Source organism: Saccostrea cucullata, unplaced genomic scaffold (genome assembly GCF_032062105.1).
Source record: "Saccostrea cucullata isolate Sc308-1 unplaced genomic scaffold, CSIRO_AGI_Scuc_v1 ctg3354, whole genome shotgun sequence".
In the NCBI taxonomy this organism is placed as follows: domain Eukaryota; kingdom Metazoa; phylum Mollusca; class Bivalvia; order Ostreida; family Ostreidae; genus Saccostrea; species Saccostrea cuccullata.
Genome location: NW_026919555.1, coordinates 54,329 through 77,204, shown reverse-complemented (window position 1 = coordinate 77,204; position 22,876 = coordinate 54,329). Strand labels below are relative to the sequence as shown.

The 22,876-nt window shown below is 32.9% G+C and overlaps 1 protein-coding gene and 1 pseudogene across 1 annotated transcript; both read left to right on the top strand.

Moving 5' to 3' along the window:
* Nucleotides 1-4,475: 4,475 nt before the first annotated feature.
* On the top strand, nucleotides 4,476-8,358 carry LOC134233440 (uncharacterized; annotated as a pseudogene).
* Nucleotides 8,359-13,701: 5,343 nt separating this feature from the next.
* On the top strand, nucleotides 13,702-17,398 carry LOC134233430 (uncharacterized). Its single transcript, XM_062715407.1, has 6 exons — nucleotides 13,702-13,789; nucleotides 13,985-14,164; nucleotides 14,438-14,542; nucleotides 14,633-14,699; nucleotides 16,227-16,465; nucleotides 17,286-17,398. The coding sequence occupies exons 2-6, from the start codon at nucleotides 13,987-13,989 to the stop codon at nucleotides 17,396-17,398; spliced, it is 702 nt and encodes a 233-aa protein (XP_062571391.1). The 5' UTR covers nucleotides 13,702-13,789; nucleotides 13,985-13,986.
* The last annotated feature ends 5,478 nt before the right edge of the window (nucleotides 17,399-22,876 follow it).

The following is a 22,876-nucleotide window of genomic DNA, read 5'->3' as shown; positions in this document are numbered from 1 at the left end:
ACGTGCACGCGCGTGAGTTCGTGCTAATATGAGAGTATGTTGATATTAACACTATTAATATATCTTTATGTAAAGAGTTTTAGAGGATTTCATCAAAAAATGTAAAAGTTATGGCCATATTAAGTATATCAGTCACATCACTCACTTCCCGCACCCGCACGTGCAGGCGTATGCGCGCAAAATGACATTCGTTCTGCACACCTACAATACACACCCATTAACCCTAAAAAGGTTTTAACATAGTTTGGTCAACAGTGTCTGAGAACACTTCCGCACAAAAAAGTACCGGAGAAGAAATAAGAAGAAAAAAGAATAATTATAATACAATAATAAAATAAGAAACAGAGTAAAAACAATATGTTCACAAACTCCGTTTGGGTAACATAATAAAGTTAACAACCTTGTAAATTTTTGTACAGTCAGCAAAAATTGGTCGAGTATTTATCTGTCCCCCGGCATTACTCTTACCGATTGGATTATTTTAAGTGATATTTATTTCTAAACCCCATAGTATTACCTCTCACATTGGCCACTCTTCATCCTTGAAGAAGAGTAAAAAAGATGTTATTATTGTCTCATCTATGTTCATATACAAGGATTATTATCAAATCCGTCTTATTTCTAAGGTTTTAAGGTAATTTCCAAGTCTACCTGGTCGTTAATTAAATCATGAAACTCAAAGTCATTTTTTTTAATCTCAAAACAAATATTCATGCATAGTAATTAAAATTAATTTTATTTTAAAATACATGTAGTTCAAAAAGGAAGGACCATAATTCCATGAATTTCTTTGTAAATACATCTATTTTAGATACAGATTTCTAGAAATTCCTGTATTTAACATTATAGCTGTACTGATTCGTAAAGCTTAGTTCGAAAGAGTACACATCACGTCTATAAATTAATTGGAATGTGCATTCAACTGCTCAGTTAAAATCATCTGATGCAAGTTAAAGCTGAACATGATTCGTAAAAGGCATAGGTCCGCCATTTTTGTTACCGGTTCTCGCTACTCTGCAAACCCGTATATAGAGGCAAAACATGGTCTCTGTTCAGTGAAATCAGTCGACATCGGTGAAAACGGACGTATAGTATACAGGACTAAGTAGCAAGAATAATTACATAATACTTCGTCTACTGCAGAAAAGTAAGATACCAAATAAATTTACAATTATTGTTGTACAGTTCAATGCAGTATACAAACAACACAGATACATATAACGGCAAAAAATGTAAACAAAGGTAATGCAAGATAACCAGCACTAACACGTGTCGCCATTACACGACGATATCCGCGACAATAAAGCAGTCAGGTGTAACGAATGTAACGAGTATACCGTAGTGTTGATGTATCGTAGATAATGATATCGAAAATGGCGTATGCCTATTTACGAGTCGTGTTCAACTTTAAATTAACTAGTGGTCAATGTGTTAAAGAAATTACAATGTTGTTTAGATTCAAGGTTAATCTACCTTACACTTTTCATATAAATACGCATGGTCAGTCTTAGAATACTACTAAAGATATACTGCACCATGTTTATTTCATTTTTATAAGATAAAAATATTGATGTTGTTTCCTGTTGTGTTGTCGAAATGCAGTTTTTCCAGTAGAAAATGTACAAAAAGTAACGTAACATACAGTAAGTAACTTTGGACGAACTATAATTAAAGTAATAATGAATTCCCTACCTTTTCAGCTTAGCTACCATTCTAGTCTTTCCAAAGAAAATAAAATAAATCTCGAATATGTTTTCCAGGGTTGCGAGAAAGACCAGTGAATATTAAAATTCTACAGAACAGTACCACACTAAGTAATTTTAAGAAGGTACCCCGAGTACTCATTTCTTCTACTGATCTTATTTTTTTCACCTCATGCAAAAAAACTACAGTTATAAGTTGCTTTAAGTACGACCAATGAATTACATGTACGCCATTGTCACTGTGAAACCCACTCTAGATTCTTCAGCCTGAACTGACACATACATCCTTCCTCACCCCACCTCTCTCTCTCTCTCTCTCTCTCTATGCCCTCCAGCGTAGAAACAGTCAACATTGCTTGACGACGGGTGATGTTCCAAAAAATAGTGACTGCGCAGAATTTATTCGCGCACGGTTCACTGTTATATGTATTTGTATAAAACATTCAGTATAATATAATAAATATAGCATTAAGTTGAGTGAAGCATTAAAAATTTTCACCCCTCGAAAACCATTGTCAACATCGGCTGCGCCTCGGTTGACAATGGTTTTCTTGAGGTGAAAATTTCCAATGTTACACTCAACTAGATGCAATATTAATTTTATATATTATGATATTGATTGGGATATTTAACATAGGTCTAATTTATATCCTTAGAACAAGTTTTAAACCTTTCTTCTACAAACTTTGCCAAAAAGATTTGTCAAATAAGTCAAGATAAAATTTATATCATCTTTCGCCTGAAAATAACACATTTTGACCAATATTTCAAAATTAACATCACTGACCCCAACTTTCTCTTTCATTGTATTAAAGAACTCGATACTTTTGACTGATCAGCACTTAAGTCGTAAAAAGCTTGATTTCTTTCCTTTTTTAGTTTTTTTAATAACACAAATACGTTACTTTTTAGTGCAAAAAGGTTACACAATAATTTAAGCGCAGTGATTTGCAAGATTTGTTCAATGATAAATATTATTTAAATTATTTTGCGTAAAATAATATCATATTTACTGCCATAGTTACATCTCATAAAATATGATAAAGTTTAAAGTAATTTGCAAAAGAGTTAAAAAGAGATGGGTGAAGGTAGCGTGCAGAAAGCCCAGTAGCTTCGGATATACCGTATAACGGGTATTTTCTGCGGTTGTCCAGTTTTTGCGAAATTTTGCGGATAGAAAAAATCCGCAAAAATTACAATCGCAAAATATTTTTGATATGACTTCAGGTATTTTATACATGCAAGCTTAAATATAACATATGCAAGTAAATAAGTGGTGTGTCTGCAAACTCATGCGTAAAAGTGTCTTCGTTAGCGATAAAATTCGGATATCTACATACGAAATAGGCAGTTTTTCTCTCTTATTTTCCACTTTTCAATCCTGTCAATTTTCTTGAGAAGGTGATTAAAATAATTGCTTGTGTTTACAATATGGCTTAATTGTCTCGTGAATTTCATTCAAATCATGATACGCGTATTTTTGGGGTGGCTGATTATGCAACTGTAAAATTGTCTGTTTTAGCTTATGATGAAAATCACGATTTAATGTTGATAGCAATTAATCTTAATTAAGTGTACATGTATTTTAGATTATGGCTTGGAGACATTAATTATCATCATCTTTATATCTATTTAAATTATTTTTATACCTCATACATAAAATCAACGTCTGCGGTGTTAGAATAAAGAATCTAATTATTGCTTGAGTGGACAAAAGTCTTGAGGAAATTTTTTCGATAAAATGTATTCTTTTATATAAGAAACAATAATGTGGTATCCATTGGGTTCGAACACGGGCAATAAAAATCCAGAGTTGCAATCTCTATTGAGACTAGCACGCTAACCACTACGGTACTCAAATCCTGAAGAATTGTGGCATTTAAATAATGTTTGTGATATGACTATTGATTTAAGGGACTTCAAGTATTTCCCGAAAAGATACGAAAGTTATGTCATAAAATTATATTTTTAAGGTACAGTGGATCATTGCTCCATAATTTTGAAAAACAAAATATGAAGGTTTGTATGCAAACTTTGAGGATTAACTTTCCAAAAAATGGAGAGAAGACCCACTCATATCGAAAAATAGTGTTTTAGTGTGAACAAATGACTCGTTTTGTCCTCTTTCGTGTGTGTATAATAAAGACCTTTCAACTGCCGCTAGTGTTTCGTGTTATGGACGATAAATCATTGCGAAAACTTGTTTAGAGCAGGTCCTAGGTATCTAACTGTTGATACGCAAGTCCGTTTTAAGTGTTTCTTTGCAGTAAGTAGAATCAAGTCGTTTTAAAATTTAGCACTAATGTTAAATTTATTTACTTTATAGTTGCGGAAACAGTTTGATTATATATAAATAAAATTTTAATGAAAGATTATTTTTTATAATCTTAGTTTATATAAATAAGTAATTGTCATCATATTCATTTTGGTAATGTATTTAAATCATCTCATTCTGTGTTACATGTATTGAGATATGCCTTATCTGGGCCTCATCTGTTGTTTATTTATAACCCAGCCTCGTTTTCAGTTTCACCATCTTTGCGTTCGTAGCCATTGTGGAAATTTGTTAGATTTTTTATCAACCACCATCCTTACATTTACTAAGGGAATTATTGCTAAAGCATAATTTTTCAGTTAGTGTGACATCAGTTCTGTCTTCCTGTGAAACGATTTTATGTTTTCACGTGTTGTTTTGTGACTTATTGAACTTTAACTTTTGACCTAAAAGTTATGTCTACGGTTCGTCAAACAAGGAAACAAACAAACTTTACCATGTCAAATAGTGACAATCCCAGTAACTGGACGGTCGCCGAATTGAAGAAAAAGCTGTCAGACAATGGAATAAACATTAATGTGAACCTAAGTCACAGCATTCTGAAAAGGATTTATGTAGACAATGTTTTATCCGTTCAGGGTCAGCAAGCAGCTGCAGATGGTGATCGCAATCAAGCTAACATTACCAATGATATGCAAACTGTGAATAACCATGATATTTCTACCATGCGTAACTCTGTGCTACATTCAGGGGCACCCACTCCTTCTGCTAATACAGCCGAGGGTGCACGCGCTTCGAACATCGAAGTCTATCCGGAACCAGGAATTCCAGGCGGTAGAAGTTCGTCTTTTACTTCACTTCCGCCCAGCTCAATGTTTCCTACAATGGCTACATCAACAGTTACCACATCTGCGATGTCAGAATCCGTTATTCTTAGTACTTTGCAATTGTGTCAGCAGGCCATAACATCACTAACTCAGTCAAACAAGACCAATGAAGCGAAATACAGTCTTCTGGGACTCCTGCCGTGAATATATCTGATGTAGACATGGTTTCGCCAGAACTACGTGCTGATATTCTGGCAGGTAAGGACGTGAATCTCAACATGTTATTAATCCCCAACTACACAACCCCTTCCCAGAAGAAAATTAAAGAGAATGACGAACGCCTTACACGCAGTCTATCTTTAGATGAGTTCATTGTGGCATTTGGAAGGTCCAAAAAAATAATGTGTTCTGCGTTTCCCAACAGGTCTAATGAGTTAGATGGTTATCTCTCACACATTATAGAAACTGCTAATGTATGGCCTGACAAATTTTACGAGTACCATCAAATGTTCTCGAGTAAATGCGCAGCTATGCTTCTACAGCATAACATTAAAATTGACTGGGCTAAAGGAGATTTTGAACTAAGAACTTTGATTTGTGCTGGGTCTTCTGTCAAGTCGTGTGATGTTTGTGGCTCTAACATTCACTCCTCAGGTATGTGCCCACATAGAAACGCAAAAAGACAAAATACTCGTCCTCATTCAGGGTTTAAAATGTTTCGTCAACAGAAAGATATTCATGGCCGAGAAATTTTGTTCCATGATGGTGAACAAATTTGTAATAATTACAACTCCACAAAAGGTTGCAGCAAACCTTATTGTAGATACGCTCACACTTGTACAGCTTGCAAAGCAAATTGACATCCCAGATTTTCATGTCCTCAAACACCTAAATCCATGAATGAATCTAAACAAAAAGCTACTAGCAGTCAATCCAAACCAAATACAACAAAATGACTAAAGGAACCACTGACAAGTATAAACGTTGACAGACTTAGATTTGAACTTTCTTCATACCCAGACAAAAGTTTTGTGAATTACTTGTGTTCCAGTTTAGAACAAGGATTCGATACATTAGTTGTTGACAACAATTTACAAACTTTTGAATGCAAAAATTCTTTGTCTGCACGACAAAACCCAAGCATAGTTGATGAACTTTTACAAACTGAACTTGACAAAGGTTATGTTCAAGGACCTTTTTCACTGCCTCCGTTTAATTCTTACAGAGTCAGCCCGTTAGGAATAGCAACTCACAAATACTCTGGGAAAAAACGATTAATCTTTGATTTGTCTTCACCGCATAACAGTTCAGAACCAAGTGTGAATGATCTTATAAACAAAGAACAATGTTCTTTGTCATACGTTAAAATAGACGATGCAATTCAAATTATTCAAAAATTTGGAAAAGGCAGTCTTTTGTGCAAAACAGATATGACTGACGCTTTTAAGCAAATTCCTATTAGTCCTAACCAGTGGCACCTGTTTTGCTTTAAATGGAGAAACCATTATTACCACTATGTGCGATTGCCATTTGGTTGTAGATCAAGCCCAAAATTATTTGACAATCTTTCATCAGCTTTTTGTTGGATTGCGAAAAATAATTATGGAATTCAAAATATTCTACACTTATTAGATGACTTTTTAACAGTCGATAACCCAGAGTCTTGTGGTGAAAGAACTATGGCATTATTGTGTACAATTTTTCACAGACTTAATTTGCCATTGTCACCCAAAAAAACTATAGGACCAACTTGTGAATTAGAATATTTGGGAATTATTCTAGACACTATCAACATGCAAGCCAGATTACCTCTCGATAAAATTGAGAGGATTACGTTGTGCATTAGTAACATCCTGTCAAGAAAAAGTTGTACACGAAAGGAACTAGAACAATTACTCGGTCATTTAAACTTTGCTACCAGAGTAATATTACCCGGCCGGTCATTTGTCTCCTACCTCTACAAACTTATGTCCTCGGTCAAAGAGGGTTATTACCACATACATTTGAATAAAGAGTGTAAGGCAGATTTATACATGTGGCTCGAATTTTTATCAAACTGGAATGGTATATCCATGTTTTATGATGCGTGCAAAGTAACGTCAGACTCTATTCAGTTATTTACGGATGCCTCTTCTACAATCGGATATGGTGGCTACTTCGAAGGACATTGGTTCTGTGATAGATGGCCATTCGACCTACCTCGCATTGTCAATGAAACATTATCTATGGCCTTTCTTGAACTGTATCCCATAGTTGTTGCTAGTATTTTATGGGGTAAACAATGGAGTGGAAAAAGAATCGTTTTTAATTGTGACAATCAAGCAACCGTGCAAATTATCACCAAAGGTCGCTCAAAGGAACCTGTAATTATGAAACTAATGAGACGATTAACTATGTGTGCAGCTCAGAATAATTTCGCTATTTACAGTACATATGTACCTGGTGTGAAAAACAATATTGCTGATAGTTTATCTCGTTTGCAGATGGATCGTTTCAAGAAGCTGGCACCAGAAGCAGATCTTCTGTGTACACCGTGTCCTCCTTTAATGGAAGTGATTTGGACAGTGTTGTAGAAAATCTCTGGGACCATTCCATTTCCATCAGAACGCGCAATCAATATAAAGTTGGTCTGGACTGTTACATCAAATTCACCTTGCTGAGAGGACTGCATGGTTCTGTTAGTGACTTACCACCAATTTCAGAACAATTGTTAATATATTTTGTTGCTTTTTGTGACGAACATTTAAGATTAGCTTATTCAACGATCAAATTGTACTTAAGTGGTATCAGATACTTTTATTTAAGATTGAAAGGATATAATCCTTTTCAAAATAATGCTGGTCAAAATTTAATTTGTTTGCAATCAGTTTTAACGGGTGTAAAGAAAAGACAAAGCATGTATGCTGTTCCTAAACGCAGTAGGCTTCCTATCACAATGTCCATTTTAACAAAAATATGTCAATTACTCAGGTCAGGAATTTTTGATATGTTTACATCATATATGTTTGAAGCAGCTTGTACAGTCGCATTTTTTGGGTTTCTACGCTGTGGGGAATTCACTGTCCTCAGTGATTCTCATTATGATGATTATGTTTCAATCCAAGATGTTATTTGTCACGACTCATTTGTCGCACTTACATTAAGAAAATCAAAGACAGATCCATTTAGAAATGGAGTTCAGATTAAATTATTTAAGACACAAACAGATGTCTGTCCAGTGAATGCTGTTGTTAAATACCTGAAACTAAGATCAAAAGTTTTCAAGTCACAACCTTTGCCTTTCTTTGTTACCAAGGAAGGTTCCATTCTAACTAGAGCAACTTTCATTGACACACTTAAAGTCATTTTATCTCAATTAGGCCTAAACTCTGATCTCTATAATGGTCATTCCTTCAGAATCGGAGCAGCTACAACCGCACAAGAGGCACGCATTGAAGATCACTTAATTAAAACATTAGGTAGATGGTCTTCCAATTGCTACACTACTTACATTCACACATCTCCTTCAGTTATTCAAAATGCACAACAACAAATAGCCTCTTCTGTTTTGTAGAACTCGGTAAACAGCTACACCTGTCTGTTTCATTTGTTCTTTTACTAAATCAATGTGTTTTATTCAGTAGTACATGTATTGTAATTTCACAAGGTGTGTCTTAAGATTTACATGTTGCATATGTTCTTAAATGTATATATGTTTTTCTATTTCTCGTTTAATTATTATATATTTTTACTTACATTGGAAACTTGGGGCTACAACTGCTTACAGTTGTATTTGGCTGTTTTGGTGTACAAATATTAAAAATTCTTTAAAATTTTTCCATATTTTAACCAATAATCCCCAAGTTTTCTCCTGGGGGTTAATGTGTGTATTTTCTATATGTATGTTTGTTTACTACATTTGTATACATGTATATATTTTAACAGTCGTGCATTCTTTTTACTGATTTGCTGCTTATGTGTTACCATTTATACTTTGCCTATCTCCAATTGTCCTGAAGATAGATCAATTTCGTTAACGCATTGTAAGTCGGTTGTCAGTCCCCATAATCCAATATGTGTTTTGTATATAATAAACTTTGTAACTGTAACATTGTTTGAGTTTTATATAAATGAAAGATTATTTTTTATAATCTTAGTTTATATAAATAAGTAATTGTCATCATATTCATTTTGGTAATGTATTTAAATCATCTCAATGGGTATTCTGTGTTACATGTATTGAGATATGCCTTATCTGGGCCTCATCTGTTGTTTATTTATAACCCAGCCTCGTTTTCAGTTTCACCATCTTTGCGTTCGTAGCCATTGTGGAAATTTGTCACCACCATCCTCCCCACCACACGCCTTGTGAAATTACCTTTGGGGATTGTCATTTGTAAATAATATTTTTATTAGTATCATTGTTATGCAGTAGTTTTGCTGTACATATTCATCAATTTCTGTGTAAAAATGTGTAATCTTTAAACAATTATTATGTTATTCTGCTTGCATATTTTATGTCAATCTTACATTTCTCATGCTAAATGTATATCACCAATGCCAATCATTTACAAGTAATTGTTTTCATGTTAGTCATTCTGCTGCATGAATATCAACGTTACTAATTTTAAACATTTATTTCATACTAGTTATGCTGACATGTTTCCAATCATGCTAACGCATGCATTTCTTTTCTACTAGACACGCTAGTTACTACAATTCTAGTATTTTACAATGCTAAATGCATTTACAATAATCATAATGACATGTATCAGTATTCTTCTTTATGTATTTAATGCAAACAAGTCATGCTGACGTATGACAATCAATCATGCTTACGCTTATATCTGATTTTTTATGCTAGTCATGCTGACGTATGACATTCAATCATGCTTACGCATGTCATTCTTATGCTAGTCATGCTTACGTATGACAGTCAATCATGCTTACGCATGTCTTTCTTAAGCTAGTCATGCTGATGCGTGACTTTCTTTCATTCATGCTTACGCATGTCATTCTTATGCTAGTCATGCTGACGTATGACATTCAATCATGCTTACGCATGTCATTCTTTTCGCTAGTCATGCTGACGTATGACATCTAATCATGCTTACGCATGAAATTCTTTTATGCAAGTCATGCTAACGTATGGCTGTTTTGGTGTACAAATATTAAAAATTCTTTAAAATTTTTCCATATTTTAACCAATAATCCCCAAGTTTTCTCCTGGGGGTTAATGTGTGTATTTTCTATATGTATGTTTGTTTACTACATTTGTATATATATTTTAACAGTCGTGCATTCTTTTTACTTGTTTGCTGCTTATGTGTTACCATTTATACTTTGCCTATCTCCAATTGTCCTGGAGATAGATCTATTTCGTTAACGCATTGTAAGTCGGTTGTCAGTCCCCATAATCCAATATGTGTTTTGTATATAATAAACTTTGTAACTGTAACATTGTTTGAGTTTTATATAAAATGAAAATAAAAAGTGAAATCTACACTCCTTCTCAGTTCTAACCTGTTTAATTTTTTTATACTCAGTCGTTCTTCTTCGTGCTACGTAACAAAAATAAGATAATTTATTGTTGCATTTACTTGTAAAAATATATATATTTATATAGGAAGCGCAAAAATACGCACTCAAAAACATGACATTATATTTTCTTCATCATAACAATTGTCAAAGAGATTTAAAATATTGAATATAGTCTGTTCCCCATTCACTTGACCCTGTTATTTCAGGTAGAGTAAAGACATTCTCGTCTTTAGGTAAACACTTTTGTGTACAAAACAATGGAAAGAACCCTTTTGTGTACATAACAATATCAGTGCTGAAGCAGCCTATATGTCATTCCTATAAATGATAACTAAAAAATCGGCACTTAGTTGGTCATTTATCACACCTGAGTTACTTGTCCTAAAACACAGCGTCGTACAAGTCAATTTCAAATAATTAAACTTTTTGATAACTTAATGAAAGGTATGCATAAGTTATTATCTTCTTTGATAATTTCATTTACCCATAAATCTATCTATGAAATACTTTTTTTTACCGATATGTGCAACACGAAAAATTAGTTGAAAGGCCTATATAATATCTCATAGGCAAATAAGGGGTGTTAAGAAAGTTCGTTCCGTAATGAAATATTTTTGAAATCTTCAAGGTAGTATTTAACTGAAGAGAATAATTTGACAGTCTGACATAATCACAAGCTTGTGCTTTCAATTTATAGCAATTTATTCTAATAGAAAATTTTAGGTTTTTTTCTACATGGAAATATACATAACCATCTTAAAAACACCCAGATGACAAACGTGCTGGTCATTTTGAGTGAAAATACATGTACCAGGACCCGGTTTTATCAACGGCTCATTAAATTTAATGAATTATTAAGCCTAATAATTCATTAAATCTTAATGATACATTAGTTAATAATTAAAGTCATTAAAGTGTGTTGTACAAAACCTTTATTAGAGTCTTATTACTTAATGAATCATTAAATATTTAAGAATTCATTAAAGATTCATTAACATTAGGGGAACATCCCACAATGCAATGCATTAATACTTCCGGGGGCGTATCTATGTGCGTTTCCTATGTTTACAAAATACTTATAATAGATCAGCTCTAATTCATAAAATAGTTTTTTTTTTAAATCCACCGAGTGGCCAACTTCCTTTCACTTCCAATTTATGACTTTAGCAATGAATAAAAAAATCAACCGATCTCTGAAGCGGTTTTTCTTTTATTCTTTATTACATGTGATAGCTTGTGGCAGTATTTTCCAAAAATGAGTAATTTTTTAAAAAATTAATTTACATGTAAGAAAATATTAACATGCAAAAAATGACAATCTACAGGTACAAATATTTCGTGATGGTAAGTTGAAAGTTGTGTGTGGGAAAGGGGGGGGGGGGGGGGGGCTTGCTTCTCGATTAAAAAAACGATCTCTGATGTTTTATTCATATGCAGGATTTTATTGATACCGGTATAGGCCTACCTTAAAATAGGAGCTGTGTTTATTCTCTTACTGTTGACCTAGTTAACCACCTCATAAATTATGACGAAAGAAATGACGTCACTTATAGTGTTTACATGTACACGAAGTTATTTTGAATTCACTGGGATTGCAGTTGGGATTTCTATTGTGATTTGATTAAAAGAAGCATCTTTATACCTATAATTTTGTTGACAAGGTATGTGAAGTTTTGAAAGTTCGACAGACCGTCCATTAATTTCTGTACTTTTTTAAACGGTATCGATATAATTTCCGAATTTCCTCATCCGTAATGTCAGTGAAAAAGGCTCACAAAAGGCACTGATTCTTCTCCTTCTGCCAAGCGGGCAAAACATAAAGCAGGTCTCCATACTTAATGACCACTTAATGAAGCCCCCTTACCTTCATTAAAGTTGATGAATTTAACTAAGCTTTAATGCACCGATTCGTGCACCATTGATACAACGGAATTTAATGACACATTAAAAATAATCAGTTTAATGAAGCTTTAATCATTCATTTAATATTGATACAACCGGATCCAGGACATGATACCCTTTTTCACAGCGTATCTTTCATCATATAAAACTAATGAGGTTAGGTAAAAAGAAAGATTAGTCACTTTTTCAAAGAATATTTTGTCATATAGGAATTCTATGCTGACTGGATAAATTATGCATAGGTATTTGGAAGGATATATGGACCTTTGTGATTAAAATATTTCACTAATAAGCTGCATTCCTGGTTTTTCTGCAAAGACATCTGTTTCGAATTCAATACCTGCACTCCCTTATCCGTTTCAACCAAACACAGTTAAAACCTTATCAGTAGCAAGAATGGACTTTGTGAACATGAAATATCACAAACTGAAAACATATTCTCATTATATGCTGTTGTTTTGGGCTTCTATGAAATAAAAAGGTAATACAAGTTAATATGGTTTATTTTGAGTAGGGTTTTTTAATCTGTAGTGAAATTAATAATGTAAGTAAACTGAAATAGGCTAAATATATCTAATATATGTTTATACATAAGTAATTGTACAAGATGTCTAGCATATATCTTTAAGTCATTCTAAAATATATGGAAGAGAAACAGGTGTGGAAATCAAAGAAAATATGAAACGTGAAGTGACCTTGACATCAACACACTACTCTCTAGTTCAAATAAACACAATACATTCAAACGTAGAACTGAAATACGAGAAGATGGAAATGAATTGAGGCGGACAATGTGTTGGGGATACTACATCTCGTCAATCGGCTGAGTGTGTACATATTTGTGAAGTTTTACTTTTACAATCGATGACTGCCTTGTAAAATTTAAACACAGACTTACTCCATTCACTGAAATGTAAAATTCAGCTGAAGAATGTAAAAGTAAATCTCATTATAGAACTCCTGTAGTGTCTAAACATAGTCAAACAGATTATTGTAGTAAAACCATTTTTAAAACGGCAAGAGACGTTAGTAATAATTTATTTAATGTAACAAAGACAGCCTTTGGGTTACCTAAAATTTTAAAACAATACAGTATAGTTAGTCTAATAAACCATGGTTTAAAAAAGACAGCTGACCTGGCCAAAATTTAATAAACTCATTTGTAAGATTGTAAATTGATAATATTAAAATGTGTTATATATGAGTTCTAGATAGATAAGCTCCAGTATAAAACGTTTTTTTAAAGGAATCCAGTGAGTTATATGTGTATACCGGTAGTTATTTTGACATGTAAACAACATCTGCCTTATCTATTGCATTAAAAGCGCATCTCAAATTTCTACTGTTTTCTTTACCCCTTTTAAAGTTATTTTTAGTGTACCAGTAAATATATGCATGACACTAATTGTGCTATATACCTGTATGCATGGGTAGCCATGCCTGAAAATCTTTTTAACTCGCTAATATCGGGCGTGGAAGACGCAATGGAAGAAACAGGGGGAAATACATTTCTTGTTTTATTTGGGACAGCAGAAAAATAAATAATTTGATAACTTCATGAGGTAAATGTATATTGCATTATTCATAATGACTATCTATATTTTAGAATTTTACACTGAGGATGTATTTAATTACTTTCGTTTTAAATGAGTTAAGTGCTTTATGCAATTTTTATGGGTTATTTTTTACAAACAAAAGAACTATTCGGATGAGGCGTTTTAACAAAAAGCAAACAATGTGTATATAGTATTTGACAGTGATGGAAAACGTTGTGGAATCATGTCCCAAGAACATAACAGAGATCGGAGAATCCTCCAGGAGGTTGGGTTGTGGTCAGGATCAGTATGGAAACGATCAGTACATCTGTGTCCCTAACATAGACAAAGCAGGGCTCATAGAATTATGTTACAATGGCATCATGGGGATAATAGAAAGGGGTAAGTGAGCTTAAAAACTTTTCATTAATTTTTATTTTACTGTATATTTATTAAGATTTAGATCACTATTAAAGACATTACAACATGACCTCTGATAAATTCCTTATTAAATGAGAGAAAGAAAGGGGAAGAAAGAGATATGTACACCTGAATGAATCAACTAATTATATGACGTCTAAATCTTAACTGATACTCCATGTCTTACATTCTGCTCCTCCCACATAATGATTTTATTTCAATGATGATAAATAACCGATATCGATACATGTTAAGGCAACTGTTTGAGGACTACAGAAGGACAACTCTATCGCACCGGATGTCTTCAATTTTCATCAGGCTGTCCAGACATAGAATATAGGAGCAACAAGATATACTTATGTGAGACCCTAGTTAATTAGAAATATCCCATTGAATTTAAACAAGTGTCAATGTTTTATGTTCTTGCTATTGCTTTTCTTGTATTTTAAGATCACGCCTGCCAGAACATTAATACACAAGACCGATGTTATTTTGCTGAACCCTCGTGTCCAAATGCGTAAGTAAATGCCTGATGAAAGAAGGTAAAAATAGTGATAAACTGTAAATATCGGCCACATATCATATAAAAAGTCTAACAATTTTCTAGGCGAACTCAAATAAGGCAATGTAACTTTCCTTACCAAATAGGGAAATTTCTATAAAGAATAATCTTTAAAAAAAATCCCCTTCTACAAAAGGGGTAAGCATTGCAAATACTTTTCAAATTAACCAAAAAGAAAATAATGGATACATCTCTGGTAAGCCGTAATTTCAATGTGATATTATTCAGAATCTAATCCTCCTTACCTAACAAAAACAAAACATGAAATACACCAAATACATGTAAATAAGCATCGTATTATCATAATTACGAGAAAGTGATATATTCAAATAAAAGGCTACAATTTGTAAACAAGTCTTGGAATCTTGACTTACAGATATTGACTTATTTCCAGATTATTACATCTATATACCCTAATGGCATGAAATATTCATGTTGGTTTAACTAAAATTGTTATATTGCATTGCATAAAAGCCAAAAAAGTTCATCAGAAAAGTCTGGCAGTAAAAATGAATGAAATGTTATGGTCCAAACTTTCCGTATCCACATCTTCAATAACAACTGGCTTTGATATTACGAGATGCATTTTGCAGATGCAAGTTAATTTTTAAAGGCCAAGAAAAAGAGATCAAAATTATTGGCATGAAGAGAAAGCACTAGTCACAATGATTAAAACTGTGAAATATTAAAGACCTAATGATACTAAGTAACTGTTAATAAGTTTGACGAAAGTTAATGGTTTTATAAGTGTGTCAAACTCCAAGGCGAGGGTCAGAAAGTAAGAAATATCTAAACACACTGTGAGGTCTTGACACATTTATTAAATACTTGAATGTCCTGGCTCCAATTATTCAAAAGTAAGGGCCAATGTAAAATATTGGTATTATTTTTTATTTGGTAAAACACTAAAGTCCAGCTCAAAAAGTCAAGTTATTTGCAACGCTAAAGTTTAAGTGGATAAAGAGACAAACAAACAGGCCGACACACAGACAAATAAACAGTGTTAAAACCATTTTGTATTATCAGTATAAGACATTCATAAAATTCAGATTCATATTATTTCAATGAGGTCTAAATAAAGTTTCATCAAGAATCATATTGACTTCAACTAAGTGAGGGACCGGTTTACCTGTGCCATACCGTATGTGAAATGTCAGTGTAAGGGTCTATGACCAATGCACACAGAGGAAAACCATTTAGTATTATTCATACCTATTGACTCTAATTTTTTAATTGTAAATTTGATGATGAAAGGTTTCTATTTAAGTTATTCAGTATATCTACAAAGAAAACATAATTTATCAATATACATGTGAATACCTATAAAGATAAGTGATCAAAATTGTATTCTTTCATCGTGAGTTTGAATCCATCGTGTTGCGCAGAGGCTGATTTATCGGATGTGATTTTGTCAACAGAGTTTAAATTGTAACATTTGTTATGCGATTTTTTACTGCATAACTTACATTTTCATTTGTATAGCACAGAGAGCATCAGTACCGTGGACACTACAGAAGCATCTAATCTAGGGTTATCGACAATTCAAAGTATTTACAACACAACATCTTACAACGTATCTGAAGGCACCTTTCCACAAGACTCCAACGATTCTACAGAGGTTATTGTTTGGAATATGGTTGCTGTTATGTTTTTCATCATTTTGATATTGGCTGGTGTCCTTTGGAAACGAAAACAGAAAGACAAAAGAAGAACTCCCTCACGTATGTAGACGTTCATGAAATTTTTAGCTTGTAAATACAAACAATCTTACTTAAAACATCTGTTAAACCCCAGTCACATTTCCAAAAACAACTAACGGCTGACAGGTTTTGAAGCAAAAATTGGTTCTTTGGGTTCTTTTTTTTACGGATATAACATAAATGGTTAATGCGTAAGATATAAAGAAATCTTAAGTATTCTTTGCTGCTTAGATGTGCATCATTTGTCGTTTTTATGCAGTTCTATACAAAATGTTTCAAACGTTTTCAACATTGAGTCACAATATTTTATAAGAATCCGCCACTTTGCCTTGCGAACATTACTCGAGTCACCTATCTGAATATAGATATATGAAAAAAATATTTCTGATTTCTAAAGAATTTTTGGGGGGGTTATTTGTCGAGGCCACCGGTGTTCTTAGAAACAATGTGTCTGCTCCTTGTCGCCCGATACTCTGTCGGCCGATCATGTTCTTTCAGCCGACAAGACTTGAAAAATTTGGTCGCCCGACCATCGGCTTAAATGTGATCTAGGCATTACTTAAAGCGCTTGAAAGCTATAATGTTTTCCGATTTGAGAATTTTTATTCTTTGTAACGATATAAATTCTTATTTATTTAATTATACTGAATCTAATAAAAAATATAATTGAAAAGTAACGATATTAAAGCTGTATGGTAAGTTTCATTGTAACGTCTTAACAATTAGTTTTGTACTCTCATGAGGAATAATATTTAAGTTCAAATATGCGGCTTACCTTAATCTTATATCAAATAATATCAAAGTAAACAAGTAATTTATTTTCTTAACACATTATAATCAGTTGATGAGATCAACATACAATACAAAAAGGAAGATATAACAACAGAAACAGATTGTAAAAGTTCGTTGCTGTCACACCACACAGAACTTACTGATGCTAATGAATTTAACTAACATCTGATTTTAATGTTAAAATTACATGTAAACAAAACAATATGAAATTTATGGTTTAAAATATAATTGCACTGCAAAGAACTTACTGATGGTAATGATTTTATAAAAAAAATCTAACATTTAATTTTAGAATCAAATGTGAGATTTAAACAAAACAATATAAAAATTGACGGCTTAATTTTTAATGATACTGGAAAGTAAAGTGCATACAGTCGACATTGCACATTTTTTTTAATTTATAGACATAATGATAGAACATTGTAATTTCTACATCATTTATGTGTGATAACTCTTTGATAGTTACATGTAATGGAGTTATTTTCTTGATAATTCTACCTGAAAGTTAATAAGGCACATCGATATACCGGTGGGTCAGAAGCTAGGACAAATATGCATGTAAATCTCATGCAGCTGTCTTTGAATTTGACGTCAGTGACTATTGAAATTCACACTGAGAGGCATTATATGAATTAAATCTACTATTGGTCTATATCTTTAAAATGTGAATTTACAATTTTATTTCACAACGAAACCAAAAATTATCAGCAATTGGTGTCTAGTTAGTATACTAAACCAGGGACATCAATGATATTGGGAAACGTGGGATACTTTTGCATATCGGGAATCGCACGTGTTCTTTCTTTAAATCAATAAAAATATTATTTTTTTTTAGATACAGTGGATTTAGAAGAAACTCTAATCAAAACTGAAATCTGGGAAAAAATAGATAAAGTTAATGTACCTGGTACTAGTATTCTAAATGAAACTGTGAAAAATGAAAAAGGTTTTACAAATACTCTTGTCAACATTAAATCAAATGAGATAGACAAAGTTAATTCTGAGATTTGTATCAATACAGAACCAGAGGAGATAGTTCTCATTGCCGAAGAGACATATAAAAGTACGGAAGTAGAAGAAAGGCCTGGCTTCATAAAGACTGGTATTGGTATCGAATCTGCAGAAAAAAGAGAGTGTGCTATTTCAGAAACTTTTTTTAAACCAGATCAGAAAGAGAATGAGCTTACAGAAGGTGGTAAAAATATCTATGAAGGAAAGAAGATCAATAGACGCAGAGGTGAGAGTCAATGATTATTCACTATACATTTACATTATCACTGAAATTAAAAAGAAAAGCATGCAGTACCAATGATACTGATGGTAAGATATCAATAAATAAAACTATTCCATGCATGTATGATTTTTTCCTAAACTGTGACATATATTTTACTTGAAATCAGGTACAAATTATCCATATTGAGAACCTCTCCCTAATCTTATTGGCTGTCACATAGTAAGATCGACCAATTTCAATAAACATGGTGGATAATTTCAAGTTGTGATGTTGACATACACAACATACATAAAAAATAACCGTCCGGTATTTGGATTGTTCTGTGTATTTTTTTAAAAATAAATTTGGGTATTGCATTACTACTTTTTAGAGTTAAGGTAAGGCTTGTCAATTTAATGATTTTGCCACGCAGTACAGTTATAAGATTACAAATGGAAATATCTGAAATTTTTAAGGATAAAAAGTGTATTTTTTATAAGGTTTGACGATTCCTTTTGGGAATTAACTGATATTTAAAAAAAAAAAATAAAATGTGGCTCAAATCTACATGTTGAGGACAATTAGATTTTTTGTTCAGACTTGTCACGTGATATTTGAGTGAGAGGGTTGTAGCAATAGGTTAGAGGTGCTGCTGAATTTGTATAAATTTCAATACTACAAGGCCATAACCAAGTTAAAAATCTCAGTTTATACTATAATTATTTTTTAAACACCATAAAGTTTGTGAAAAGTGTTGCAAACCTATATAGATTACCTTATTTAATTGCTAAAATTTTAGATTACCTTATTTAATTGCTAAAATTATATTTGTTGAACAACAGGTTGAATATTTTTCGGGTCAACTAAATTAGATATGACTATTTAATCAATTTATTTGCAAGATGTCTTGAGGTTCGCAGAACTTTTCAAATATCTTAATGCTTTTTGAGTTTTTGTATAAAAATTTGGCATGATACATTGAGGATTGCCCTTGTAATAAATCGATTTATCAGGATCCTTCTATTACTTTTTCAATGAATCTCCCTACAAACACACGACCGTATCAGTTGTGTGAAGAATATAGTGACATTATATCAATAAAATATTGCTTCTAACTTACCACTTTTTATATAACTGCAAATAATAATTTTAAAAACAAAAGACATTTTTCATTGTACAAAATGTGACTTGATCAGCCTCCCACTGTAACCAAACTGCGTCGTTTTTGCGAGTTGACGTCACATTGACAAGAGATATCGATGAATTGTTAATATGTTGTTGTGTGGGATTTAACAAACGACAAAACTGCATGAAATAGTGAGTTTTTAAAGGTATCCGACCCATATTATTACCAAATTTCCTGACCTTAAATATTAATTGTTAGTGAAATATCTTGATATTATTTTAGAGTAGAAAGGTATTTACCAAGAGAAATTTTCAAAAATTTAATTACCTAAGCAGAAATTAATTATTAAAAATTGCATTGAAGTCTATATACATATCTATTATGCATTCAATTCCATTCAATCCGAGGCCAGTATGCATCGGATACTTTAAGTAGTCTACAGCTATCTAGCAGTTCATGATCAAAGAAGCAAATAAAATCATTAGTGGAATTTTGAAGACCTTATATTATGTGTGACGTCATAGTAAATATTCCCCGTATAAATTAGGACGAGCCTCCTTGCTGTAATCTTTAAGACATTTTGTGAGCTTTTTACATTTCTTCTCTTCTTTTTGAAGTTGAACATGAGACGTTGTTACCAGGAGAGACGACAGAAACCCAAGGTGATTTATTTTGTGACAATATTGCTGACATTATTTTCTTTTCAAATTAATTTGATTTACCTTGAAATATACATTTCATATGATGTTGAATTTCTCTACATTTCAAAGAGATAGTTAATACAACTGAGCAGATTGATCAAAATCCTCAAGAAAAGATTGCAAACAAGACAGGTGAGCAAAGTGACAAAAATACGCAAGATCATCCTGACAACACAACACAAAAGCAAATTGGGAACAGTATGCAGAAAGAAACTGAAAACAATACGCAAGATAACGGAGGGGAAGACAGAGAAATAGAATCTACTTCCCCAGCTAAGCTGCCGCGTTCAGTTACTGGTACTAAGGATAAAGGTACCGAAGAAATTACTTTTACAAAACTCATTACATCACACGCTTTGTACATGTATATCTTAACAAATCAAAATCAAAATTTGTTCGTTGTCTATCGTTGTCGTTGTTGTTGTCGTTGTTGTCGTAAACTTTTCACATATTCATCTTCTGCTAAAGAACCACTGAGTCAATTTCAACCACTCTTGCCACAAGTTATCCTTTGTGAATTGGGTTTAAGTCTGTTCAAATGAGAGACCAAACCCCCATTAAAGGGGAGATATTCATGAATAAATAAAGAAAAATAATGGTATCTTTAGAAAATCTTCCTCTAAAGAACCATTGGGCAAGGAAAGCTGAAACTCATGTGGAAGCATCCTCAGGTATTATAGATTCAATTTGTTCAAATCAAGACCCCCGGTGGTAGGGCGGGGCCACGATGGCCGATCACCGGTTTAATAAGGAATAAGAAAATCTACTCCAAAACCACTGTGCCAGTAAGAATGAACGTACATGGAAGCATTCTCAGGTAGTGTAATTTTAATTTTGATCAAATCATGACCCCGGAGGTAAGGCCAGGCCTTAAAAATCAAAGATTTACATAGAATTATATTTTAGGAAAAATCTTTGAAAATCTTCTTTTCAAGAACCACTGGGTCAGGAAAGGTGAAACTTTTGTGACATTCTCTTCAGATATAAAGTGTACCGGTAGATTCAAGTTTGTTCAAATTATGACCCTCAGTGGTAGGACGGGGCCAAAATGGACAATTGAAGTTTTACATATGAATGAATACAACAGAATTTTATTAATAAACTCTACCTTTTAAAAGCCACAAAGTCGTGATTGGTCATATCTTTATCTAAGTATCCCCACGTAGTGTTGATTTAAGTTATTTTTCAAGTCATGAATTGGAAGTAGGGGTTTAGGGGTTATGTAGGATTGGCCGCAATTGAGGATAAAAGGTTTGCCTAAATATATTAGTAAAATATTTTTTACCAAGAACAGAAAAATCATGTTTGATCATATTGTTATAGAGGCATCATCAGGTAGTACAAAGTTATAGTTCAAATGAGGGTTCACCTTCAGGCTGGGCCACAAGGTGAGGGAGGAGGGGGTTAAATGAATAAATAGGTAAACAAAATCATTTGCTCAAGAACAGCAAAGGCAATTCTTGTATGGAAGCAATATCAGATAGCTGATAGTTTAACACCCATGTAAACTTCTCAATACTGAAGTAATATCTGCTTTTATATCCCAACCAATTTGCTCTGGTGAACGTGTGCCCTATGGCTCTCTTGTTTTATAAAATTCATTACATTTTGCAAATGAATGATGCGTTTAAATAAGGGTCATTTCAGATATGCAGAAAAGATAAAAAAGGAGTTTTTGATTTGTATTTTGCTGCCCAGTAAACCTCCAGTATCATTTAGACCTTTATCTTCACCTTTCTGTATAATAAAGGTCAATAAAAAGACACGACTATGGAAGGGAGTTACCGCCAAAAGTCTATGTATCTTGCTTTTATTCTTATTCTGCCTACTTCTTTATGCTTTATTGTAGTATTTATATGTCACTTTATTGTTTTCATATTCGTCATCATTTAATTTCACTTTGACTTTTACCATTCTTCATTTTGTCTTTACTTCTATGATGCTTTATTCTTGTATATTTATTCTACTTTCTTTTTAACTTAAACATTTTCTTTAATAGATTATTAGCATTATCTCTACTATTAATGTTAATTCAATCACGCTAACAATGAAGCATATTCAATGAAGACGAATGGAGGTTGTCAAACCGTCAAAATTTAGTGCGGCATTATAACGCTAGATGGCGTGGTGTTCGCTACGAGTGTTGGTAAAACTAGGTAAGAAAACCTGGGTCGGATTATTTGAGATTCTTCAACACACATCGAACTTTTGAAGGCCGGATCCAATCTCCCGATCCAATGATGGAAATTCCATATTTATTTTCTCTGGGCACACAGGAATAACGGCTTCTTTTTTCGGACATAACTTTATACTATACAATGTTCATTTTAAGTCCGACCCACTTTTTGTAAGAGTAAGTGTCAAATAAGTAAATGTAGTACGTATAGTAGAAAGAAAATTTAAATTTGATTCTAAAGAAGTTGAATCTAACTCAAAACCCACCCCGCCCCCGAAATAGGATTTCATTGGCGTCGAAAGCTAATTGAAAGATTGGGGGGGGGAGGGGTTATGTATATAAGAATTTTTTTTAGACTTTCAAAAAAAAAACTGACAAGCAAAAAAACTGCTAAAGCTACGCAGGAAGGTTCAATGTCAATACT